Below are 26,391 nucleotides of genomic sequence, written 5' to 3'. Positions count from 1 at the left end.
CATTTCTTGACGTCAATTGGTCTGTCCTGACAGATATACGATCTACTTTGCCTGTGGCTGGTTGTATCTGAGGTATCCCATTACTGTGTCTCTTTCTACTCTCTATCACTTTAACTCTTCTACTTCTCTCTCTCTCTCTCTCTCTCTCTCTCTCTCATTCCCCTCTCTTTCTTCGTTTTCATTTTCGTCCAACTATTTCGACTCTCCTCTCACTAGCAACCACCCACTCTCCTTCTCTCTTTCACTCCTACATGTATCTATTTCCCCGGTTTTTCTTTCTTCGTTCTTCTTCGGGTTCTCTTCTTACCTCCGTCCTTCTTGCCACCCCGTTCCAGCAGTTTCTCGCTTCCAAGGAGGAGCAAAGCAAACCGACGTGCAGCTTTCTCTTTCTTCCCTTTGCTTAATGTTTCTCTGGTTCTCCTTGTTAACCACCACCACCACCACAGTCAATATCCTCTTCTCCATCCCCACATGCTCCGTACTCTCTTTCTCTCTCTCTCTCTCGCTCTCTCTTCTTCGCACGCTTTTGTAACTCACCGCAAAGCTGCGAAGTCCGAGACCGCTTCTCCTTTCCTCCCCAACGAAATCAGGGTTAAGCGAGTTTCAGAAGTATTTGATGTCCCCATCCTCCTGCCAACGTCCACGATGACTTACCACCCCGAACGCTTCTTCGCTTCACTTCCTTCCTTCCGCCTTCCTCATCGACTGTTTCGTTCTCATCGTTCTCTTTCGTTTCTCTTAACTCTAGGCTTAGACGAATCCTCCACCAGATTCGTTTCTTCTTCTTCCTTTTTAGCGTATAGCGATTTTTGTTTGTTTATCTTGGCATTGCGTAGGCGCGTCAGCGAGAACATCGCTTGCCTCGCGGCGAATGCAAACTGCTTGCTCGTGTAACGCCGCAACATAACGAAAGACGCTCTCGTGCTCGTTGACACACGTGTCTTCGTGTTTTATTATGCTTTTCGTATATACGATGGAACGCGGGCTCGTTCTTTTTTTCTTTTTTTCACACGGTAGAATAAAAGTAATAAAAAGAACTGCTGCTCGTGGGAAACGTAAGAGCAACCAGCGCGCGACAGGCAGGTATTTTCCGCTGACGCGCAACAGTTTTCCAACTTAAATATCTCTTCTTCGCTTGAAATTCCGGGAGCTTAATCTCCCTGTTTCTTAGCTAACTTTTTCCTGGCTGTTGGTCCTAATGCATTTATGGAGATTACGAGATTTACCGTGATTTAATTAGCGCATAACGCGAATGCCGTAGAACAAGCATTAGCTTAGACTTACGACGATGATATTACGTAGACTATTACGCTGGTTTCCTTTGCCCCCCCCCCCCTACGACGATGTTTTCTCTCGCTCTCTTCTGTTTCTTCTTTCCTTTTTCTGGCCTGCGTTATACCACTGTTACCCTCGTAGGCTTAGCATGCATAATTTAAAACCGTAGCACTACCCTCCCTCTCTCTCTCTCTCTCTCTGTCTCTCTCTCTTTTGTCTGTCTCGGTACCCGTACCACGGACGAATTTTACACGAGCTTTAGCCAGATTCCACTTCGAGGACAAGAATCGCGTGTCTCGTCAGTGAAAGATAACACTGGCCGGTGAATTTCTGACGAAATAAAAATATTTATACGTACGAGGAAAAGAAAAAAATAAGTTGAATGAGAATGGACGAAGAGAATAAAAATTCCTACATTGCCGCGTTCCACGAGATTGCTTATTGGGATCACTTTTCAGTTTCTGAACGCAAAGCGTTGTGTTTGTGCAGCGGGAGCACGCGCGATCGAGATAGATCAAAGCACGCTGATACACGAAAGCAAATTGAAAACGTTGTCAGCAAGAAGTCACTGATTGATGGACAAAAGTAGGTACTCGCGGGGGGTGGCCCGATTGAATAGCGTCGAACAGAGGGTTGGGAACTGGAAGGCGCGGTTTTTAACGTAATTCTGGAATAACCGGCAGTTATTTATCCGATCTAATCGATGACAGGATAGACGTACGGATCGCTCCATCAACTACGAATGGCCGTGGAAGCCAATAAATTCTGTGCGGTGAACTTTGTGTCGTTTGATGCCCCGGAGAATAAAAGAAGGAAAATCGGGATATCGGAACACGCGCGGAAACGCCATTTTTACAAATTTCGGAATTCCCTCGAAACTTGTTTGTCCGATCGTTGAAGTTAAGATTTGGATCTCGGATTATCTCAAATACCGTCAAGCCACTGATTTCGATCGAAAAGTTTTCAGAAACTTAATATTACGTAATAGTCACGAGAATATTACATGATTTAAAAACTCAGTTCGATTCCGTATCGACACACGAGTCAATTATTGCGAAATGCAACAGTAGAGTTTCCCGTTAAAGATCTCGAAGAGATCGGTCGAAAGTCGAGCACAGTTAGGAGCTTCGTGTGAAAAGAGAAACTCGAACGAACTCCGAAAAGAAGGGACCGTTTTGAGGGCCGTATCGAACCCGAATCATCAAACGAACGACCCTCCAGGTTCATCGCGAAGGAGTGGTCATCGTGTTCCGTCACCTGCGGCGAGGGTATCAGACATCGGGAGGTCCGTTGCAAGATATACCTCGAGTTCAGCCAGACGGTGGCCGATCTACCGGATCGACAGTGTTCAGGACCGAAACCGCTCGAGAAGGAGAAGTGCATAATGCCGCCGTGCAATATAATCGAGAATAGTCTGACTTACGGCATCGACACTGTCGGCGATAGCGGATACGCCGAGCCAAGTCTCACCGATACCTACAGATCATCCGCAGGAGGCTCCAGCGGAAGTGGCTACGACGCTGGTATCAAGGTCGCTCCAGGAAGCGACGTACAGACCACTTACTCGTGGAAGGAAGGTGGCTACACACCCTGCAGCGCTACCTGCCTCGGAGGTAAGGGACATATCACGTTCTGTAACACGCTTTGCAACGGAAATGGAAATTAAACGAGCGTAAGCGCCGCAAGCGGCGCTTGTTGGCAGGTGTTGTAAAGAAATTTGGTGAATCGCGCGCGCCAAAGTAAAACTGGGACAAGCCCCGGCGAGACTTGAAATTTAACGGGATGGAAATGGAATGCAAATTCACAGGGGAAACAAGAAACTTCAAAAGCGACGCGACGAGCACCGGGGCGTTTCTTGATCGTCACGCGCGCCCGCGCGCACGCGCTTCGACTTCGCGAAGAACCGTCGAAAACTATGCGACGTTCACTCGTCGAAGGGAACGCGCGCGAAGCGATAATCAAATGCCATTGCTAATTCGATCGAAAGTATTGCCACGTAGCCTATATACTTGAAATCCTTTTAACCGAATTATCTGTCTGCCGTTCTGTAAATACTATATATTCAACCAACTCTAATCAACCGCAAACGTAAGTCAGGGAATTATCGGGGATCAGATCAGTAAGGATTAACGGAACGAATCTCTAGGTACGTTCCGCTATAGAGCGCTTAATTAGCTGGGATAATTCGACGCGATTGTACAATTAATGACGCTCGGCGACGAGTTAGCCGATTGAATCGCGTCGAACCGATAGATTAAAGTCATACGATTCTCGTCACGACTTCTCTTCTACGCCGGGAACACCAATGTCCCCTTTCCACTTTCTACCTATCGGCGATCAATTCTGCTGATTTCGCGGTACTTTTTCATCGTACGATGATATTTCAGGTTCTCAGGAGCTGATAGTGAACTGCGTGCGAGACGACACCGGAAAAACTGTCATGCCATTTCTCTGCACCGCCGACACCAAACCAGAAGTTAGGATAAGGGTTTGCAACGATCATCCCTGCCCTCCTAGGTAACCAATCAATGATCAAACACATTTTTTCACACTATCGTTGTTACTTTCTTATATTGCTCGTAGTTATCGTCATTTCGAGCTAAAATTAAAAATCAATTTGAATTCTGCAACTCTAATCCATTAGATTGTCCAATAAATTTGTTCCATTCTTACTTTTCTTTACAATAAAGTATCAATTTTTCAAAACTTACTGAAGCATTTTGCCGAATATTTTGCTGAAATAATTATTCCATAAGCGAAACAATGTCCCGTGTCATTGTATACAAATACAAAAAAACCATACGCGCTCGTCATGGTACAAACTCATTGGATGATTTAATAAAAGCAGCGTACAATCAATTGAAGTGTTGCTCTATTCGCAATTAGCCGGTCATTACGATCGATTTTTGCCCGCAGATGGAATTTCAGCGAATTTTCACCGTGCATGAGCCCGTGCGGGATAGGTATACAGACACGCGACGTCACGTGCATACACGAGGTGATACGCGGCACAGGTAAGATGGTCCCTGTGCCAAACCACATGTGCCCGCAGCCACCACCAGCGGATAGACAATACTGCAATGTATGGGATTGCCCGGTTAAATGGAGTACAGGCAAATGGAGTAAGGTACTTTACCTCTGTTCAGTGAATTAAATGATACGATCACCTCGATCGAGACGGAACTCGTCGCAATTAATCGTTTCGATTCAACGTTTCTTGAATTTGAAACGAGAGTGTTATTACAGCCAGACCTGTTCGATTATAACACTCGACTGCAGATTTTGACGCGTTTCGCGAGAAATTTGAAAGATACGTGCAAAATTGTATGAAATATGTATAAAATAACTTTTCAATTATATTCATAAATATTTTCAACATAGAGATATCGATCTAATGAAAATTTCTCGCCCGCAGTTGAAAGCCTGGAATTTAATTCGATTTCGAAGGAATAAGAATGAGAGTTATCTCCTCGGGGAAAGGGGTTAAAACGAGTCAATGGTGGTTTCAGTGCTCGAAAACTTGCGGAGGAGGTGTGAAGAAACGCAAAGTGACCTGTGAGCAAATAATGGCCCAGGGGCGTAAACAGAGTCGTGAGGATCGTGAATGCCCGCCTTCAAAACCTTCCTCAGAGAAGCCTTGCAACACTAGAGCCTGCCATGAGATGGATGCGGGCTCTCTGCCTATAATTACCAGTCAAAACACAACGTACAACCAGACAGACTTGAATGCGAAGGTTGACTTGAAAATCGGTGGTGTCGCGAAGGTTTTTCAAGGCACATCTTCCATTAAGATTCGCTGCCCCGTTCGAAAATTTGACAAGTTAGTTTTCTGATTGATTCAATAAAGACACGCTTACGTATACGTCGATATCAAAATCGAAATATTAATTTTAGGGCGCAGATCGCGTGGACCAAAGATAATAAAGAGCTGAGGAAATCGAGGAAGTACAAGATCAGTAGGAAGGGTGCATTGAAGATAAACGACATAACATCCACCGACACTGGTGTTTACGCGTGTATAGGTAAATAACTGGATCGATAAAGCTGTAAAATACAGTGGACGTAACGTTAATCCGTGCATTACAGCTGGAAATTCTCACGCGGAAACGCACCTGATTGTAAAATTTCGCTCGAAGGAACAAATTAGCAGCGAGGAATATTTACGACTGAGCAATTCCGTCCATCGACAACGAAACGCTAATTTGGACTCAGCGCCAGCTAATTCGGGCGAAAGTCTGTACACTGATCGAGCAGGTAAGAATTCCTGTTCATTTAATACGATGGATCTGCATCGCGAATTTTCAATCAAAAATTCATTCCTGCACGTTGCATCCTGACGATTTAATAACTTAACTTAAATCGATCTTCTACTAGCCGCGTATGGAAACCGATTTGTTCCCATCGACAGCGAAGATCTGAGTCACGAACGAGCGGCGCCTAGCAAACCAACGAGAAAACCGCATCAGAAGAAGCAGAAAACCAGCCCGACACCGCCAGACTCCACGATGATACACAAAGAACACACCGTAACTTCGTTGAATCAGGTAAACATTTCGGGACAAACATTTCAACTAAAATCCTCTCTTCCGCCAATCGATCTTTTATTTTCCGAATGAATAACCGCATGATGAATTAATCATTTTGTCGACGATTCTTTATCTTCATGCCTTCTTTATATGGATTAACTTTGTGTGGTGGTGGATGTTTGTGATCTAACGTATCAGCCAGGGTACCACGAATCCGTGGAATCGACTGCACCCTCGAGTTCAAGTGCCTCTGCTCTTGTGCCGCACTTAACGTACTTTATATCGACATTAAAGGTGAGACGATCTAGACGATCTGACTAAAATCAGGATTAGTGCACCTTCCGACATCATATCCCTTTGCTTTTTGTCTAACCTAAATTATCTGTCTCGGTCAAAAACACGTCGTTATGTTCTCGATGATACGTAAAATCTGTACTGAATCTCCCAACAGGAATATTGGCCGTTTCAAAGTGACAGCACCGCGGGAAGAACTCACAGAACAGCTCCAGTAACGTTCATCGACGACGTGAGAAAAGATACAGCCGCGACAAAGCGCACCATACCTGAAAGAAATCCTGGTTTGAGATATCAAAGCGTGGAGGACAATCTGGATACCCTATACCGTAACACCGCTATCCCAGACGAGACTTTTGGACCAGACGAAGAAAGAATATTCATCGACGTGGATCCATACGATTTAGACGAGTCTATATTTGGATTGCAACACAGTGACCCAGTGAAGATCACTCCTGTTGCGAGCAAAGATGACACAGTCACACCAACGAGGACCGATATAGATTATATCGAAGAATCTCTGAAAAATGTCAAAAGACAATGGCACGATACGTCAGAAGTTAAGAGCCACTGGAGTTCTACGCCTAAGAATCAAAATAAAGAATCTGTAAACTTGGCGACTAACTCTGATAATATTGGTTTGGAAGTATACTATATCTCAGACTCGAAGCACAGCACACAGAAGTTTGAAGAATCACGTGATAAGGACACCGACAGTTCTGAAAACGAACATCATGTTTCTCCTACGATGTCGTTCAAAGAAACTGACACAGCTTCGAAAGAGCCAGACACCGATAACGAGAAGACAGAAACTTTGAATAAGACAGAGGATTACGGGGAAATTTTTGAGGAAGAGATGAAAAAACGGAGAATCTACGTTGAAAATGACACGGTTGACGATGGCCGAGCAGCGACAACAAGAGATCTGGAAGACGATTTGATCGACCTGGCATTGACGGAGGATCGAGGATCCGAGGAAATGGAAAAGAGTAGAAAGAACTTATCACGAAATCGAGAAGATCGTAACAATTCGTCGGAAGAGACGACAGATTTTCAAGAACGTCCGCCTAGCGAAGAAGTGCAGAAAACGAACAAATCTTTGGATAACGGAACTATCACTGCTGGGTCAAATGCCACTGTCGATTCTACGATCGCATCTCTTAGTATCCTAGGTAACTAAGATATTTATTTTTTTTTAAATAATAATAAAATAATGAAATAATATTACTCAAAATGTATCATATTTTCTCGAATATATGAAATGCACAGATACTACGGAGGAACTGATTTTCGAGTGGGTAACGACAGATTGGTCAAAGTGTTCCCAAACTTGTGGGGGAAGTGGATTTCAGGTAACTTGGGGAAACTAGTTCTTCGATCGAAAATAAATAAATCACAAAAGTTAAGTTGCAATTTCATTTTTATTGACCAAGATGCGAGGAGCTCAGTGCACAGTTCGTGCAGCGAAACCGATTGGGAACACAACTCGTACACCACCTCGAACAGTCATAGGGGCAACATTATGCGAAGATGCTGGACATCCGGTGCCTCAGAAGGTCAGACCATGTGGATTTGGTAAATGTCCCCAATGGCACATGACAGAATGGACTCCGTGTGAAACATCTAGGTGCTTCAATTGGAAAACTGCAATGCAGAGACGCGATGTCACCTGCCGTTTGGTCGAGGATATGGAAAACGGCCAAGAGAATATCACGTTACTTGATCCTAGTAAATGTGATGATACTACTAGACCTCTTCAGAGGCAAGAGTGTTATAACGATGCCTGCAAGGGTGTCTGGAGGGTTGGGGAATGGTCTGAGGTATTAAATAACATTGAATATCTTTTATTTGTCTAAATCAGAACGTTAATAATTTAGGAAAATATTTGTAGTGCACAGCGACGTGTGAAGAAGACGGTATCAAATATAGAATTCTACAGTGTGTTTGGTATGGCACAAAAAAACCAGCCGGTAATGCATGCAGAGACATTCCACGACCTCCTGTCATGAAGACTTGTAGAGGTCCACCATGTCCTCAAACACCTGGTAAAACATAATATGAAAATCTAGGATCCAGCTACAGATATATGGAATACAATTTAATAAGTCAAAGTGATTGTTGTTTTTCCAGATGACTGCAAAGATCACTCGCAGCTATGTAGCAGAGTGAAAGCGATGAATATGTGCAGGGTGCCCCTTTATCAAAAACAATGCTGTCAATCGTGTCGCTAGACTGTAACAATCGACAGCAGTTGTTGGTATGGAAAGAAATGCTCTAGATAAAAATTAATGTAATGAGAGGTGCGCGCGAGGAGAATGTCAGTCGGGGAAACTAGTCGAAGATTAATCTTCGCGAACGGTTTGTCAAAAAAAAAACGCTCCTTAAAATGCTTGTCTATTGAAAGAATGTAAGAATAAAAGATTACATTTGAAACCATGAACTGCAAAATATGTAAGACACATTGAAGAAACGATATCGACCAAATTACTTCCGCTGGTAAATGTTCCCCTATCCTTTCTCCGTGCCCTAGAGCAAATCTGTGTTCGCGTCTGAACGTTAGATTCTTGTTGCACTCACTGAGAATCTAATTCCCAATTGTGTGCTAATTAAAGCTGTAATTCTCGGACGTGTATCACATGTAGTTTGGCACGACTCCTAATTGCGCACGCTCATACCCCTGGGAAGAACAAAGGGATCCCGGCATTCGTCCAACAAGTTAAGAAATTATATTGTTGAAGTTCAATAAAAAACGGAAATATTAGAGAAGATAATTATATCCTGAAAAGGAGCTACTGCGACGTGTTGCTGTCGTGGAGAAGTTACGTCGAGATTAAACGATACGTCGAGAAGTTCGTTTAACGTTGATGTTACGAGAGACGAGCTTTGCAAAGCTATTGAAATTTTAAATGAAGGGTGGGGAGGGGTGAACGGAACAGTAATCTCGATCGCACTATAAAGGGTAGCACAAAAAATTGATTCTTCGAGGCTTTATTTTTTTACACGTATTTCTTCTATAACGCACGATCGATCTATCTCGGTTCACGTTTCAAAAACGCGCGTGGTTCTCGTCATCATCATTTTTATCGAAGACTGAGAAATAATACACACTTCTTCTATATTAATTTCGTTCACCGTTCCCATCGGACGTTTGCGAGAATCGAGGAATTCATTTCTATTTCTTACGTCTTCACACACATTCCGCTGCACCCTTCCGTGTTACATGCGTTTCGTTATGTTTTCACAGGAGTATATTTATTACAACGTTACTTCTAGGTTCGACGATACGTAATATAAATTATTAAATGAAAGATGTTAAGTTAACGAATGATGAAGTATAAAAGTTACTAACAACATAAGTTATAAATGAATTATTATGCGCCTATAAGCGCCTCGCGAGGCGTACGTAAGCCAATAGATTCTAAGCAATAAAGTATATAGGTACTGTAATATACTATTTTGTTAATAACCTCTGGCGAAAATTCGTTAACATGACGTTCCATTGTTAGATCAAAACGGCAGGAAAGAAATTTACTTGTGTGCCTCTGATCGCGCGGTTGCAAAAATGATCGTGTCTACTTGTGTAATCATATCACGGTTATTTTTAATTTGTGTAAATTCTTAACTTTCTCTTTTTATTAAGTGCATTTGAATTTTTAAGGAAAATGTGACCCAATATTTGTATAAGATATTCATCTTTTGTTTTAAATAATTATTTGGGTTTACGTCAACTTTATTTTTCTACGATATTGTGAACAGATTTTCGCTATCAACGAATTTGCCTCAACACAGCTAGACAGTTTGCCAAAACGAACTGATGTTAATGAAATGAGATATAAATAAATTAGTATATTATTGAAATCGAGATAAAAAAAATAATATATATATATATGTGTGTGTGTGTATATATATGTGTGTATAATATATAATATATATAAATGTATAATGTGTATATGTATATATTATATATTACATATATATTACAAGCTACTAAGTAATATGAAAGCACACGCGAATAAAAATGATTTCACCACCTTAAACGCAGATATAAGTGTATTGTGCAAAAAATCGAAATATATTGTCTTACAGTATATTTATAAATAAATTCTGTACATTACCGATATATTTCGATGAATATTTAGTTAGAATTTAAGTCCACAGTAAATTGCTAATCGATCCAACTAATCACCAGAAGTATATGTTTCTTTAATATTGTCTACCAATAACACTCGATTTCCCATGAATTGATTTCTGATATCTGAATTTTTGTATATATCACGATCTAGTTATGTAAAATGATTCTACACTATTATACGAAGAGCATTATTATTCATTATATCTATGTAAATATGTAACTGCCTAAATACGAATAAAACCAGAGGATATATCACTGCACAGTATTAATTCATTTTTCAATGGATTCAATTCTGTTGTGACATAAATTTATATTTATTGCTTGTATAATTGACAATAGGTGCAAATACAATAATTAATCTTACATTAATTTGATGATGATAGTGAATCAAAGGGTATAAAAACTTCAGTCCAATAATCCCCAATTTTGTAGAACTTCGTCCTGAGTAAGAGGCCAAAGTTTCTTTAATAAAGCCCATCCCGATTTCTGCGTAACAAGCAGATATTCATTTTGTGGATCATGAAGATGAGAATAAGCGCCCATTACCAAACTCTGACAAATTCTCGCGCAAACGGTAACTTTCAAGATCTTCTTTTCGAGATCTGTCAGTCTTTTAATATCCTGGTAACCTTCGATAACGTGTTTACCCATCGCCACGTTACCAGCTTGTAAAATCATGTAACACAACGCGATAGCTAATTCAAAGATCAAATATGTCCGCTGTGAATCACCAAAATCGATCACGGCAGCTATTTCTTTGCCATTCGGGCTCATCACGAAATTCTGTTCGTTCAAATCACCGTGTATCATACCTTCCTCTAGCTGCAGTGTGGTCTGGAGCACGTCCTTTTCAAAGGCTAGTATCACCTGATGCACCAATTCTCTTTCAAATACATTCTCTACAGCGTAAGTAAATTGGCGCAACTTTGGCACAGAGTTCAACATCCACAAAGTCTTGTGATCGTCGTAAGCTGGATGAGAGAAGCCCATAAGAACATTATCGAGTTTGGCCGTGAACCTGCCTACGTTTCGAAGCAATTCCCCAGTAATTGGAACACGGTGCAACAGTTCACCAGGCTGATAAACCAACAGCCTCACGGCGTAACTGTCGGTGCATTCATCGATATTCAACTTGATCAAAGTATAATATAGTCCATGTACATTTTTTACGGGTAAGGGACAATTAATATCTCGTTGGTTTAAAAACAATAGCATTTCAGTTTGTGCTTCAATCACGTGTGTCTTCTGCGAATCCAACGAATTGATGATTTTCAAAATGTAGCCATGTTTACTGACAGTCATCATATGAGAATTCGTATGTGATTCCTCACACATTACATGGTAGTTTCTATCGTCGTACGCGTTTAGTTCGGTTATACTCGACGCTTTCAAACCATAAAGTTCTTTTAAGAGTTGCGAGACTACTTGAATGTTGCCCGGTGGACGAATTCGTTGACCCGGCATCAATACAGCATCTTTGTTATCCATTTTTATTTTAATCCTAAAAATTTTTAAACAGAATATATATTAAAACTTCTATCTTTCACATGTTAGACACAGAATAAAAAATAGATCTGAAATAAGTTGCTTATAGATAGTCGTTCCGAAAAGATTTACCTCATGTCAATAATGTACCTTGTATATACAATATATATATTTTTCATTATTGATTTTTATCTTAAATAGTTACAGTATTTAAAATATAAACTACTTACTTTAAGAAAGAACGTTTCAGTTTTTTAGACGTTGTGCATTAAGTTTGCAAATATGAATTTGAAAAAAACAAATAATAGTCACAAATATATCATTCATTCGTGGAAACCATTAAATAATGGAACTCTTAAAACTCTTATTTTTTTCAAAAATATTGGTTCCAAACATAAACGTGAAATTCACGAAGTGTTCACGAATGAAGCAACTCAGAAAGTGAATTGTAGCAAGGTATACGCAATAAGCACAGTTTGCACTCAATCAGTCCTGTGATAGGGTGTAAATGCACGATGATTGATATTTATTGTTGGTGACGTGTTAGATTGCACGTCATTCAGCATAGAAGACATGAAGTATCTTTTATGTACATATTTTAACTTACAAAATAATATATATTCTCTTATCATAATGATAAGAACATCAAATGATAAGAACTAAGTTTTACAATAGGATTACTGATTAATCTATTTGAATCACAAAGTGGAATATTTCACATGTAATATTGAGTTAAAAAATTTTATATTTATTAATATACATTATCCTTTGTACTCTAATATTTCATTATAATAAGTTAGTTAAAACATTAATTAATAAAGCATTAATGACCAAATACTAATAAATATTAAACTAAAACTTTAAAAAATTCTTAGCTTTCATTAAACGATTAAATAATAATTTTTTGCTACAAGTTGTACAATATTAACATATAATTAAAGTTGTTTAATGTTAATTTATGAAATAATTAAATAATTCCTTCCGATTCATGTAAATTAACAAAATCTTCTCAAAAATTATATACAAATCATATTTGTGGCAAATATTAAATTTAATTCATTCAAAAATCAAATGAATAATACATTTACAAATTATTCAACAGAATTTTCAATGTGATTTTAATATTGTCAAAAAGCATTTAAATTTAAAATACCCGCTAGAAATATTTGATTAATATCGATTTTATTCAGTATAATTATGCAGTATATTGTAAAAGAAATTATATATATGTTGTATATAATTAGAACTTACCAAATAACTGATGTAAAATATTGAAAAATATACCTATATATTTTCAATAATACATATGTACACGCTTATTGTTAGTGAATATTTTCTTGACTTCATCTAATATATAAATTTAACACATAACTACATAATAATTTATTTTGTTCACATAATTAATCTATTATTATACACTACACAACTTTTACAATACGAAAACAATATGAAAACAGAAAATATATTGTTAGAAAATTATAAAAATTGAATTACTATACTAGCAATTACATATACTATACTAGCAATATTTAAAACACAAGAACAATTTGTCTATTGAAATATATTGCATTAATTACATAACTTTAAAAAGGGTATGCGAATAGAAATCTACAATCATCGATAATTTTAACTGACCAATGAAATTAGAGAACAACTATTACTAAATACCTTATAGTGCGCAATCTATGTATTACTTGTATTGTGGTATTAGTAATTTTTGCGGGAATACGTTGAATGGATGTTCAATGTATATTTTGCAAAAGTTTTTTAAAGATATTTTCACGAAATTATATAACGTTTATTTTAATTTTTAAATTGTTTCTTAAAGTGTAAATACTAATATTTTTCTTCGTATACGATCATGGCTGTTCAACCAAATCAACAATTTAATATGGGTTAGTATAAATATAATTTTTTAAATTAAAATTTTCATTACTTTATAAATAATTATATGTTCTAGATCCAGCAGGTCAACAGAGCTTTGTTAGATTTTTTAAAAATCTACCCGAAGTAAGTAAACATACATCTGCATCGTTATTAATTATTTCTATGTACTTTGTTATAATTCACTTTATTTGGGGTTATACAATAAAGGTTTTGTGATATTTAGTAAAAGCAATTTAAAATATGCATTCATTTATTTAAATAACAAATGAAATATATAATATAATAATGAATTTCTATAATACTATATTATTAAATTAACAATTCTAACGATAAGTATATTATATAACGCTGATAAATAAATTTTATTTAACTTGATTTTATTCAAAGTTTATATCAAGAATTTATCTTATTAAACATTACTTATAAATAGATGTTAGTTAAAATGGTTAAAAGCTATATTTATCCAAAAATATTTTTAGCCTTTTCTTTAGCTTTATCAAAAGTAGTTGTTATTTTGTGACCAATTCTTGACCAAACGGATAATCGACGTGGTGTTTCAGTAGTATCATTTATATCTAAAGGTTCTACAGGTAATGGTGGAGGTGTTAATTCTGTTGTAGTTATTGGTATTTCTCGAATATCCCATGGATCCGTATTACTTTCTGGTGGTAATGTAGCACTAGGATTTACTGTTACTCCTGAATATATATCTTCACTATGTGTAGGATCATATTGTCCACCTCCATAAACTTCCAAAATTCTTGGTTTCAATTCAGATGAAGCAGTTTCTATATCCTTTTTCACATTTCCATTTTCAGTTATTTGTTGATTAGATACTAATTTATTTTCCTGTTGAATATAGCGAAATGGTTTTCTTACAGATTTAATTCCTTGTTCTGATGCATAATTTTGAGATTCTTGTTGTGAATTCTCTATTATATATTTATTTTGTGTTTCTTGATTGAAATTCTGTTGTAAATTGGAAAATTGTGCTTGAGTTGATTGCTGCTGCAGACTTTCCTTATTCTTGTGTTCTGTCTGTTGTACAAATTGTCTTCGATCACTTGGATGATATGTATAATGCCATTGCAAGCCTACAGTTGCATCATTTGATTTGTGTAACCAATTTACTGGATCCACATTATCGTATATACTACTTCCAGTCTGTGGTTTTAAATTGTTAGAGATATCTTTACCTTGTCCCTGGTCCCCTCTGATATTTTGATTTTTATCATTACCTATATCATGTTCTATAGTCACTTCTGGTGGTAACTTGTAAACATCTGTATTTTCAGGAGTAAGATTTATATTTTTCTGATTTTGATTTGGTAGCTGTGGATTAACTGTTGATCCAAGTCTTGAATATCTTGATCTTGGTTTAGGTTTTTCTGCAGGTTTTGGCAAATTATCTCCTGGTTGTACAAATATTTCACTTTGTTGAGACAAACTAGGCTTCCAAGTTGAAAAGGATTGCTCTGATTCTTGACCAAACATAAGTTTTCCAAGTGATTGTTGAGTAATGTCATCAGATTCTGTTTTTTGTGTAAAACTTCCTAATTGTTGATTGACACTATATGGTTTCTCAGATTGATAAAACTGTTGTGATTCTTGTCCAAATTCAAGTTTTCCAGAAGTTTGTTGAGTAAAATCATCAGATTTTCTAGTTTTTTGAATAAGATCTTCTAATTGTTGAATAGTATTATGTAGATTCCAAGAATGATGAGATTGCTGTGTTGTTTCATGTTCATGACTAAAACTTTGTTGTGCATTGTTGTCAGATTCTTTAGTTTTTTTAATAAGATCTTCCAATTGTTGAATTGTACTCTGTAAATCCCATGCTTGATGTGATTGTTGTGATTGTTGACCAAATTCAACTTTTCCAGATGTTTTTTGAGTAAAGTCATCATATTTCCTTGTTTTCTCAGTAAGATCATCTAATTCTTGATTGCTGGTATGTAGTTTTTGAGACTGATGGAATTGTGAATCCTCTCCAAGTTCAAGGTTTCCAGAAGTTTGTTGAGTAAAATCATTTAATTCTCCTGTTTTTTGAGTAAAATCTTCTATTTCTTGATCAGCAGTACGTGATATCCAAGGCTGATGCGGCTGTTGTAATTGCTGACCAAATTCAAGTTTTCCAGAAGTTTGTTGAGTAAGATCTAATTGCTGATTGGTATTATGTGGTTTCGAAGACTGATAGAATTGTTGTGATTGTTGACCAAATTCAAGTTTTCCAGAAGTTTGTTGAGTAAAATCATCAGACTTCCTAGTTTTTTGAATAAGATCTTTTAATTGCTGTATAGTATTATGTAGATTCCAAGAATGATGAGATTGTTGTGTTCCTTGACTGAAACTTTGTTGTGCAAGGTTGTCAGGTTCTTTAGTTTTTTGAATAAGATCTTCCAATTGTTGAATGGTGCTCTGTAAATCCCTTGCTTGATGTGATTGTTGTGATTGTTGACCAAATTCAACTTTTCCAGATGTTTGTTGAGTAAGGTCATCATATTTCCTTGTTTTCTCAGTAAGATTATCTAATTCTTGATTGCTGGTATGTGGTTTTTGAAGTTGATAGAATTTTTGTGATTCCTGTTGGAGTTCATGGTTTCTAGAAGTCTGCTGAGTAAGATCATCAAATTCTCTTGTTTGTTGAGTAAGATCATCGAATTTTCCTGTTTCTTGAGTAAGACCATCGAATTTTCCTGTTTGTTGAGTAAGACCTAATTGTTGATTGGCAGTGTGTGGTATCCAGTCCTGTTGTGATTGCTGGCCAAATTCAAATTTACCAGAAGTTCGTTCAGTAAGGTCATCTCTTGTTTTCTGGGTAAGATCATCTAATTCTTGATTGTCAATATGTAATTTCCAAGGCTGAGAGAATTGTTGTGATTGTTCTCCGAATTCAAGTTTTCCAGATGTTTGTTGAGTAAGATCATCAAATTCGCCTGTTTGCTGAATAAAATCTCCTAATTGTTGATTGGCAGTATGTGTGGTCCAAGACTGATTTGACTGTTGTAATTCTTGTCCAAGTTCAAGGTTTCCAGAAATTTGTTGAGTAAAATCATTATGTTCCCCTGTTTTTTGTGTAAAATCTTCTAATTGTTGATTGGTGTTATGTGGTTTTGAAGACTGATAGAATTGTTGTGATTGTTGACCAAATTCAAGTTTTCCAGAAGTTTGTTGAGTAAGATCATCAAATTCGCCTATTTGCTGAATAAAATCTCCTAATTGTTGATTGGCAGTATGTGTTGTCCAAGACTGATTTGATTGTTGTAATTCTTGTCCAAGTTCAAGGTTTCTAGAAGTTTGTTGAGTAAAATCATTATGTTCTTCTGTTTTTTGTGTAAAATCTTCTAGTTGTTGATTGGTGTTATGTGGTTTTGAAGACTGATAGAATTGTTGTGATTGCTGACCAAATTCAAGTTTTCCAGAAGTTTGTTGAGTAAGATCATCATATTCTGTTGTTTGCTGAGTAATATGTTCTGATTGTTGATTGGCAGTATATGGTGTCCAAGACTGGTACAATTGTGATTCCTGATTAAATTCAGGTTTTCCAGAAGTTTGTTGATCATCGAATTCTCCTGTTTGCTGTGTAAGATCATCAAATTCTCCTGTTTGTTGAGTAAAATCATCATTGAAGTTACTGTGTGTTTGCACTTCATCTTGTTTGTCATATTTAGCAGAACGTTTATATTTTGTTTGATACTGAGTGTTGCTATGTGAATTATAATCACAATCCACAGTGTCTGTTCCAGTTACTAATTTTTGTAATAACGTTTTTTTACCACTAGTGAAGCCACTTTCTTTGGATTGATGTAAGTAATTGTCTCTTTGTTGCATCCCTTGATATAAATTGTGTCTGTTGTCATATTGATTGTTAGTATATTGATCACTCTGTTGATTCGTATGTGTAATATCTATAGAATGCTGCGGAATAGATGTTTCTTTTATATGACTAGCACTCCAATGTTCCTTGTAGTGAGGTACAACACCTGACGTGCTTGAATGAATTGCACTACTTTGGCTTTGTGCACTGTTCCTTAAATTGTCAAGAAATGTTTGTGTTTGTGAAATTCTAGATTGTTGTGCATCTAACATTTCTGCTTGTTGAAAATTATCTGCTTGTTGTTGTAAAGTTGATCCACTAAATGTATTTCTGTTATAACCACTATTTCCAGTTAGTACACTGGTGTACCCTGATGTAGGATTAATAAGTTGGTTAATTGGTTTTTGGACATATTCTTCATGTTTTTCATGTGTGCCATAGCTATTTCCATCATATGTATTTTGGTAAGGATTTCTATAAGGTAAATGGTCGTTTGTAATATGCGAGGAATGATGTTCTTCAGTATGTGCTGTAGATAAACTACTCCTGTAGCTATTTTGTCCTCTATGGTTATCACTGTTTATATTGTCAGTAGACAAATCATGAGTATTAACATATGTTTGTCCAATATTACTGGATCCTATGACATCTGCTGTAGACATTTGATTGAATCCTTTTCCAATTTCTTTATGAAATTTCTCCATTTCTTGTTGAATATCTTGAATTCCAGTTTTTGTTACTTCAGGAATAGGAATCCCATCAGATGAACTATAATTAGAAGTATAATTCCTTTTATAATAACGAACTTTTTGAGCTCCCGATACATATTGACCATCTTCTTCAAATACACGACCACGCCCTCCATCAGTTTTATATGAATTGACTGAACTCCAATTTCCAGACTGTGTATTTGTATCATAAGGTTTTCTTGAAATTTGTGTATTCAGATTAGATGCACCTTGCTGAATCACTTGTGAATTTCCACTGTATTGTCCAAGATCTTCAAGTCTTTCATTTTGAACATTACTTTTGGTATATGATGATTGAGTATGTTGTTGATTTTGTATTTTATTATATTTATATTGCCCAACCGACTCTGAATTACCCATTCGATTGTAAGTATTTCGAGAATTGGAGACCTCTTGAATAGTAGGTAAATGTACACCATGTTTATTACTTTCGTATTCAAAATCCGGAAATATTTCACTATTAGGATATCTTGTACTATAAGAAGAGGAGTAATTTTTTTTATAGTATCTTACTGTTTTTGGACCTGTAATATATTGACCACGTTCTTCATGTACTTTTCCTTGTCCATTGTCAACATTATACTCATTATGTTCAGACCATGTACCAGGTCTTGAGTAGTCTAGGCCTTGCAAATGTGATGCAGTTTGTAATAAATCACCAGAAATTTGAGTTTGATGTTGTTTAAGATAAGATGTGCAAGATTCTATGCATCCACTTGGTGCAGATGATGCATATGTCATGAATAAAAATAAACTGATAATATTTTGCACCATCATATTATTAATTCAGTCTCTGAAAAAAATATATAAAAATGTATATAAAATTAATTTAATTATTTTTCATGAAAAATATATAAATAAATCTATATATTATCATAAAATATATTTTATATTTAATTTATTAAAATAAAAAACTACATTTAAGATATTATATTTATAGTAAAATTAAAATTATATATTTGATAAGTTGAAATTGTAAATTTAATTACCTTATAGCAAAAGACCAAAATTCACTTAATTCAGAGTTCAGAATTGATGAGAGAGATGATCTCAGTGGCACTATGTATCGATATGTACTAAATGCAAGTTGGAGCAATTCCATTTATGTTAGCTTCCCCTTCTTTGTCATATCTTTGGAAGCATTCTCTTTCATTTGTGCATGATGACACTGTTTTCTTGTGCATTTATTCGAATTTAAATACATACTTATCACTACTAATAATTCACAGTAACAGTATTGATTTATCTTTACAGAGAAGAGCTGACAAATATTAGCAATTTTTAATTTATATATTATACTAGTATTGAAGAAGATTCATTTAATTTTTATAGTAATAAAGTATTATATATATTAAAATTATTTTAAATAATTAAAATTATTTAAAAAAATTATTGTATATTTTATTATTGTATATTTTATAAAAATCTGTAATATGGTGAACAACTATTTCATGAGTTAATTGAAAAAGAAAGAAACTTAAGTTTTATATATTAATACTTTTATTTCTTTATATTTATTTATATCTCTTATAAAGAGATATATAAATATACTTTTGTGATTTCTTGATAACAATTATATATTCCATTAATAGCTATAAATTTCATTTGATGTGTCATTGATGATGTCATTCTCAGTATGTAATTTCCTTGTTGCAATATGTTAATTTATTCTTATTTCATAATAGGTATAATTTCAAGGTAACAACTGAAGTGATCATTGAGACAAATATTATATTTTAACATTTTAATGTTATATTTTTAATTCTACTGTATGTTATGCAAAACATTATTTAAAAGATTATTTTGTATTATATATTTCATGTACTCACATAATAATATATTTAACAAAATATTAAAATAAATATTATGAATTGTTTGTGAGTTCTTTATAATGATTTTAGTAGCCTACTTAGGCTATACATTACTGACCTTCTTGGAATATGAACTTTGATCTTTTATCACAATAATATTTTCAAGACAGTATCATTAATAAAAATTTTTGATTTTTATGTTGACAAATCATTTTTGAATTTTATATCATATATTTACATATAATGTTTTAATCTTTTTTATGAAAAATTATTGATTTATTTATTTTTTTTTTATGTAATTAATTATTAAGTAATTTATAATTTTCTGTTGTGGTATTTCCAAAAATTTGTAATATATGTAAAAAATAATTAAAACTGAATTGTATATAATTATTTATCACATTAATAATATGTAGTACTTTGAATTGATATATCTTTTATGCAACAAAACAGATTTCCTTGAACTCATATTACATTAATATCATGACTTTTTGACCCTAGATAGACATTGACCTACAGATATATAACAAGATTCTTCATTTTCTTGGAAACAAATGTGATAATTATGATCTGGCAAATGTGCATATTTCTCAAACCATTTCTAGGAATTAATTTTTAAAATTTTTTCATTTTGTCTCCCTGAAAAATTGTAATTGCAATTCTATATCATTTTACAAATCTATATCATTTTAGAAACATATATCAGTCATAAAAATAAATAACATACATAAATAGGCCAAGAATATATTTAAAAATAAATTCATATAATATAATTTTGAATGGCCAATCTCATCATACAGCATTATATATTATTAATTTTCAAATTTTAGATTTAAAATATGTATGTAATTAAGTAATGATTGGTTTCAGAAACTTAATACTACCATACGATTTTTCAATAGATCAGATTATTATACACTACATGGTAGTGATGCTTTATTTGCTGCACAAGAAGTTTTTAAAACTACATCAGTCTGTAAGATGATAGGAGCTGGTAAGATGTTTCAATTCAATTTTAATTAATTTAACTTTATTAAGAATTATTAATAAATTTATTTTATTCTTATTTAATAAATTTTATGTATAACATAGATCCATATAAAACTGAAGGTGTTATTCTTAATAAAAATCATTTTGAGTCTTTTATACGGGATTTATTGTTGGTAAAGCAATACCGAATAGAAGTATATATTAATCAAGGCTCAGCAAAAAACCAAAATTGGGTATTAGAGTATAAAGGTTCTCCTGGTAATTTAACACAATTTGAAGATGTGTTGTTTGATAATAATGATGTTGTTGTTAGTGTACGTGTCATAGCTGTAAAATTAGGAATGGAGGGGAAATCTAGAGTGAGTGATCATAAATGTGGTAAATGTATTGTTAAAAGAATTTTTTATAATTAATTTTATTGTATGTAATCTTTTTTTAGATTGTTGGTTTAAGCTGTGTAGATACCACAGCAACTTCGTTTTCTGTTTGTGAATTTCAAGATAATGAATCATTTTCCAATTTAGAATCATTGGTTGTTACTCTTGCTCCTAAAGAATGTTTATTAATTCAAGGTGAAGGCAGTTCTGAATTTCAAGCCCTTAAACAAGTAAACAGATAAGATATTTGCCTCTAAAATAATTGAATTAAAAATGTCAAAAATATAATTGTAACATTCTTTTGTTTCTTCTTTTTTTCTCCTTACTTTTTAGGTCATGGAACGAAATAATGTAATGGTCACTACAAGAAAAAAAAGTGAATTCTCTAGTGAATCAGTTATACAAGATTTAAACACTTTAATAAAATTCAAGAAAGGTCAACAGCAAAATGTACAGTCTTTACCTGAAGCCAATTTAAGTTTTGCTATGTCAGCTATTTCCGCACTTATTAAATATTTAGATGTAAGTGTATAATATTGATAAAAACAAAATATTTTTATTTAATTTGATAATTTTTTACTAGTTAACATCAGATGAAGGAAACTTAAATGAATTTACTATAGATCAAATAAAGGAGTCACGTTACTTAAAACTAGATTCAGCTGCTATAAAAGCACTCAATATTGAACCGCGTGCCGATACTTCTTCTACTTTAAATGGAAATGCACCTACAAGTATTTTGGGTCTTTTGGATAAATGCAGGACTCCACAAGGTCATAGACTTCTTGCACAATGGGTTAGACAACCTTTGAAAGACCTATCTCTTATAAAAGAAAGACATGATATTGTTGAAGCATTGGTAAATGACAACGAATTACGATCTAATCTTAGCGAAGATCATTTAAGACGTATACCGGATTTACAAATGCTTGCAAAAAAATTGGCCAGAAAAAAAGCAACTTTACAAGACCTCTATAAGTAAATAATATATTTATAGTATATAATATAATTATATATTTTTATTCATTGATTTTTTTTATTTATTTCAGGATTTACATGTGTGTATCATGTTTGCCTGCACTTTTAGAACAGTTTTCTAATGTCAATGTAATAGCTTTAAAAACGATGTTCAGTGATCCTTTGAGCGAACTTATTAAAGACATGGACAAATTTCAACAAATGATCGAACAAACAATTGATTTAGATTCCGCCGGGAAAGGAGATTTCTTAGTACGAGCCGAATTTGACGATGAATTAAAAGGTAGGTACAATTTTTGAATATGCTAAATATATAAATATATTTCTTATATATAAATTTATTCCTATTGATATTAGAATTAAAGAATATTATGAATGAAATGGAGACAAAATTACAATCCCAATTGGCTAAAGTTGCCAATGATCTTTCAATTGAGGCTGGAAAATCATTAAAACTAGAATCGAATCAACAGTTTGGATATTATTTCCGTGTAACATTGAAGGAAGAAAAAGTGCTTAGAAATAAAAAACAGTATATTATTTTGGATTCCAATAAAAGTGGTGTACGTTTCCGAAGCAATAAATTAAATGATTTAAATGATAATTACCTTAGTGCCAGAGATAAGTATACAATTGAACAGAAGAAGGTTGTTACAGAGATAATTGAAATTGCAGGTATTTTGTATATCGTATACATATGTATGTGTATATATATGCATATATACATACAAAAATTAAATAAATAAAACAAATACATGTTTATATCACATTATTATTTACTACACAGCTGGTTACAGTGGTACAATAAAAGCTACTGGCAATGTATTAGCATCTCTTGATGTCCTGACTGCCTTTGCTTCTGCTGCTATAAGTGCTAATAAACCGTATGTTCGTCCTGAAATGCTGCCTAGCGAAATGGGTGAATTTAATCTTACCCAAGTTCGACACCCATGTTTGGAAATTCAAGAAGGAGTGGATTATATAGCTAATGATATTAGTTTTAAAAGAGGTAATATTTTTATATTATTTTTAAACAAAAAGCATAATTGCTAAAATTATAGGTGAATGTCATTTTTGCATCATAACTGGTCCAAACATGGGAGGTAAAAGTACCTATATAAGGTCTGCCGGTGTTAGTGCCTTAATGGCACATATTGGAAGCTTTGTTCCTTGTGATCAAGCAAAAATATCACTATTGGATTGTATATTAGCCCGTGTAGGAGCTGATGATTCTCAATTGAAAGGTCTTTCTACATTTATGATGGAAATGATAGAAACTGCTGCTATATTAAAGGTAAATTGATAATATTTGTATAATAATATCGAATAAATAATATTTATTTATTTATATGATTTCAATAGACAGCAACATGTAATTCTCTCGTGTTAATTGACGAATTAGGCAGAGGAACTTCTACTTATGAAGGTTGCGGTATAGCATGGTCAATCGCCGAGTAATATACGAATCATATCTTGAAATTATTATAAATTTATTTTTCTGTATAATTCATAATAATAATATAATTTTTTGTAGATATTTAGCAAAAGAAATCAAATGTTATTGCCTTTTTGCAACACATTTTCACGAAATAACTAAATTAGAAGAAGAGATACCTGCTGTTAAAAATCAACATGTTACAGCCCTTGTAGACGATGACAAATTAACTTTGTTATACAAAGTGAAGCCAGGTATATGTGATCAAAGTTTTGGCATACATGTTGCTAAAATGGCTAATTTCCCACAAGATGTTATAGAGGTACAACTTTTCTTAATCTATATGTTTAAATTAAAATTTTGACAATATCAGGAAAGTAAATATTTCTTTTAGTTCGCTAAGCGTAAACAAGCAGAGCTTGAAGATTACCAAGATTCAGTTTTTGAAGGTTCTGATAATCCGCAAAAGAAGAAAGATATTATAAAGGTAATGATATTTTCATCAGAAACATGTAAAAATCTTAACTATTATTAATATAATTTAATGATGTTACAGGAAGCCGAAATTCTTATTGCAGAATTTATTAACAAATGCAAGAATTTAGATAAATCATTATCTGACGTGGAACTGGAAGATAAAATTTCAATATTTAAAACTGAAGTTCTATCTCATGAAAATCCCTACATCAAAACACTTTTAGCATCTCCTTAACTTAAAATAGAAAGAAAATACTTAACAAAACTACCAGCCAGTATTAATTATACAAGTATAATTTATTTAAGTAAAAAATATATTATTGCCATACAAATTTTGTTTTGAGTTAATATTATTTATACAGTTATACAATAGGTTCTTTTATGATCAAAATATTTTTCGAATATATAGATTAATTCATATCCAAAATCATGTATGAGACTTTACTATACACTTCTAATTATGTTTAGGAATGACTGATCCAAATTTCAAAAATTCAGTTTACGAGAAATCAAGTTGAAATCTTTATACATGTAGATAGGAAGAGAGCTGTGAATCTAATTAAGAGAATGCAGTTATAAAAATTCACAAATCAGTCTTAATTTTTTTCTAAAAATTTGAAAATTTGACCTATTTATGAACAGTAAAACACTAGCGTCATGTAACGGTGAAAGAGTAGAACTATACTTAATATTAGTCAATGCTATAAATTTTATATCACCATTGACTAATAGTATTAAAAGTAAGATAGTATTAAACATATATGTATATACATATATAAATTTAGAATATTATTTAATTGTTCTTCCTGAATATTTATTTGACTTGTGAATATAAATAAATTTTAAAATGATTGCGATTTTAAGTCTATTGGAATGAACTTCAGAGTGCAGCATTTACTGTTTTGATACGGAGAGTTTGTCAATTGTTCAGTTTTGAATTAAAAATATCTACGTGCATAAAGATGATTTTATCCACTTTGCAATTTGCAACAGGATCCTTAACAAAAAGTATGATTGTGTTTAATAAAAATTGTACGATATTACCGTATTTGAAACACACTAATTTTCGAGATATTCATATAACCTCAAATATAATGAAACAATTTCGAATGGGAAATCAGAAAATAAGAGTTGAAGAAAAAAGAGATATAATTATGGATGGAGAAGACACAGTCACTATTTCTGACTCAGATTCGTAAGTATTTGATTCTGTGTTATACAAATATTCATATTGCAGGCGTTTGCAATATGTTGTACTTCATTGTACTTAGTTATCTGTATTATACTAATATTCTCATAATGTTGATTTCAGAAAGAAATTATTTCCTGATGCTTCTACGCCATATCAAATATTTGATGGCAAGGCATATAATGAGTTAGATATTGTTAATGTAAAGTCAACTCCGAACAACACAATAATGTCCCTTACTGATTATAAAGGAAAGCTTTAATATGACAGTATCATTTCGTCAGTACTGCTTCTACAACCCTTGTATTATCATAACAATATTTTTATAGGAAAGGGAATAATGTTACATTCGGCTGGAATAGAAGGTTTCAAAAATACAAGGAAGGGTACTAACATTGCAGCACAACAAACCGCAATTACATTTGGAAGAGTAAGAAAGATTTTTTAATAATATCTATGCAAACTTATAATTTTTATGTTCTTTTAATGTAAATGTGTTATATGTTTCTAGCGTATGCTTGACAATGGCTTCAGAACAGTGAGGTTGAGAATACAGGGAATTGGACCTGGCAGAATGGTAAGTATAGAAATGTATAAATTAAAATTTTTTAATAAAAAATTGAAATCATAATTCAAAAGCATGCAGTACTTTTCAGAAAAAGTAAAGAATCTCATTTCGAACTTTTAAAAAATTCTGCATATATGTACTTTTAATAAGTATTTTTGTATCCATTCAGGGTGCTATAAAAGGTTTTCAGCTAGCAGGAGTAAACGTTGTTTCTATCACGGATGATACTAGAGTATCATACAATCCTCCAAGACCAAGGAAACAAAGAAGAATATAATTTATAAAATATATTATAATATATTGAATAGATAAATTTACATTAAAATGTAAAATTTTGTACAGAATTATGCGTTAATCATTTGATTAAGATACAATACTTTCGTGGCAATTTATTTATGATA

The 26,391-nt window shown here is 33.8% G+C and overlaps 5 protein-coding genes across 15 annotated transcripts in view; 3 read left to right on the top strand and 2 right to left on the bottom strand.

Annotated features, from left to right (window-relative positions):
- The window catches only part of LOC122534280 (protein madd-4-like), a 233,200-nt gene extending 224,742 nt beyond the window's left edge, over positions 1 to 8,458 (top strand). For 2 of the 3 annotated variants that reach the window (XM_043664774.1, XM_043664775.1), the window contains 13 exons: positions 2,497 to 2,888; positions 3,663 to 3,792; positions 4,192 to 4,402; positions 4,785 to 5,095; positions 5,170 to 5,297; positions 5,362 to 5,529; positions 5,650 to 5,819; positions 6,000 to 6,095; positions 6,253 to 7,267; positions 7,365 to 7,447; positions 7,529 to 7,915; positions 7,987 to 8,140; positions 8,226 to 8,458. In XM_043664774.1, coding sequence (XP_043520709.1) covers positions 2,497 to 2,888; positions 3,663 to 3,792; positions 4,192 to 4,402; positions 4,785 to 5,095; positions 5,170 to 5,297; positions 5,362 to 5,529; positions 5,650 to 5,819; positions 6,000 to 6,095; positions 6,253 to 7,267; positions 7,365 to 7,447; positions 7,529 to 7,915; positions 7,987 to 8,140; positions 8,226 to 8,326 — 3,346 coding nt within the window. In that variant the 3' untranslated portion in view covers positions 8,327 to 8,458. The remainder of the gene's footprint in view (positions 1 to 2,496; positions 2,889 to 3,662; positions 3,793 to 4,191; positions 4,403 to 4,784; positions 5,096 to 5,169; positions 5,298 to 5,361; positions 5,530 to 5,649; positions 5,820 to 5,999; positions 6,096 to 6,252; positions 7,268 to 7,364; positions 7,448 to 7,528; positions 7,916 to 7,986; positions 8,141 to 8,225) is intronic. The other variant, XM_043664776.1, reaches the window with a different exon arrangement.
- Positions 8,459 to 10,522: 2,064 nt separating this feature from the next.
- Positions 10,523 to 12,984, bottom strand: LOC122534283 (hydroxylysine kinase). 2 transcript variants are annotated; one of them, XM_043664781.1, is made up of 2 exons: positions 12,964 to 12,984; positions 10,523 to 11,728 (listed from the first exon to the last, which is right to left on the bottom strand). In XM_043664781.1, the coding sequence occupies exon 2, from the start codon at positions 11,713 to 11,715 to the stop codon at positions 10,633 to 10,635; it is 1,083 nt and encodes a 360-aa protein (XP_043520716.1). In that variant the 5' UTR covers positions 11,716 to 11,728; positions 12,964 to 12,984; the 3' UTR covers positions 10,523 to 10,632. The 2 variants fall into 2 exon arrangements, with proteins under 2 accessions (XP_043520716.1, XP_043520715.1); XM_043664780.1 differs by lacking the exon at positions 12,964 to 12,984 and adding an exon at positions 11,943 to 12,321.
- Positions 12,985 to 13,412: 428 nt separating this feature from the next.
- LOC122534281 (DNA mismatch repair protein Msh2) lies at positions 13,413 to 24,584 on the top strand. The gene is made up of 15 exons (XM_043664777.1): positions 13,413 to 13,607; positions 13,673 to 13,722; positions 20,847 to 20,970; positions 21,069 to 21,325; positions 21,406 to 21,573; positions 21,677 to 21,865; positions 21,927 to 22,321; positions 22,393 to 22,604; positions 22,679 to 22,996; positions 23,109 to 23,330; positions 23,383 to 23,615; positions 23,684 to 23,775; positions 23,856 to 24,078; positions 24,151 to 24,243; positions 24,313 to 24,584. Exons 1-15 carry the CDS (start codon positions 13,574 to 13,576, stop codon positions 24,466 to 24,468), a joined length of 2,766 nt encoding a protein of 921 aa, XP_043520712.1. The 5' UTR covers positions 13,413 to 13,573; the 3' UTR covers positions 24,469 to 24,584.
- LOC122534279 (tanabin-like) lies at positions 13,747 to 19,311 on the bottom strand. Of its 7 annotated transcripts, none has more exons than XM_043664771.1 (3): positions 19,155 to 19,311; positions 15,744 to 18,958; positions 13,747 to 15,644 (listed from the first exon to the last, which is right to left on the bottom strand). In XM_043664771.1, the coding sequence occupies exons 2-3, from the start codon at positions 18,940 to 18,942 to the stop codon at positions 14,059 to 14,061; spliced, it is 4,785 nt and encodes a 1,594-aa protein (XP_043520706.1). In that variant the 5' UTR covers positions 18,943 to 18,958; positions 19,155 to 19,311; the 3' UTR covers positions 13,747 to 14,058. The 7 variants fall into 7 exon arrangements, with proteins under 7 accessions (XP_043520706.1, XP_043520704.1, XP_043520705.1 ...); XM_043664769.1 differs by having other exon boundaries at positions 13,747 to 16,253; positions 16,284 to 18,958; XM_043664770.1 differs by having other exon boundaries at positions 13,747 to 16,223; positions 16,284 to 18,958.
- Positions 24,585 to 24,999: 415 nt separating the features above from the next.
- On the top strand, positions 25,000 to 26,366 carry LOC122534287 (30S ribosomal protein S11). 2 transcript variants are annotated; one of them, XM_043664787.1, is made up of 5 exons: positions 25,000 to 25,428; positions 25,546 to 25,668; positions 25,747 to 25,852; positions 25,934 to 25,999; positions 26,160 to 26,366. In XM_043664787.1, exons 1-5 carry the CDS (start codon positions 25,196 to 25,198, stop codon positions 26,265 to 26,267), a joined length of 636 nt encoding a protein of 211 aa, XP_043520722.1. In that variant the 5' UTR covers positions 25,000 to 25,195; the 3' UTR covers positions 26,268 to 26,366. The 2 variants fall into 2 exon arrangements, with proteins under 2 accessions (XP_043520722.1, XP_043520721.1); XM_043664786.1 differs by having other exon boundaries at positions 25,003 to 25,428; positions 25,546 to 25,673; positions 25,752 to 25,852.
- Positions 26,367 to 26,391: the final 25 nt, after the last annotated feature.

The sequence above is a fragment of the Frieseomelitta varia genome, unplaced genomic scaffold (assembly GCF_011392965.1).
Source record: "Frieseomelitta varia isolate USP_RPSP 00005682 unplaced genomic scaffold, Fvar_1.2 scaffold_582, whole genome shotgun sequence".
Lineage (NCBI taxonomy): Eukaryota > Metazoa > Arthropoda > Insecta > Hymenoptera > Apidae > Frieseomelitta > Frieseomelitta varia.
Note: the sequence above shows the minus strand (reverse complement) of the source record. Positions and strands in the feature narration are given on the sequence as shown.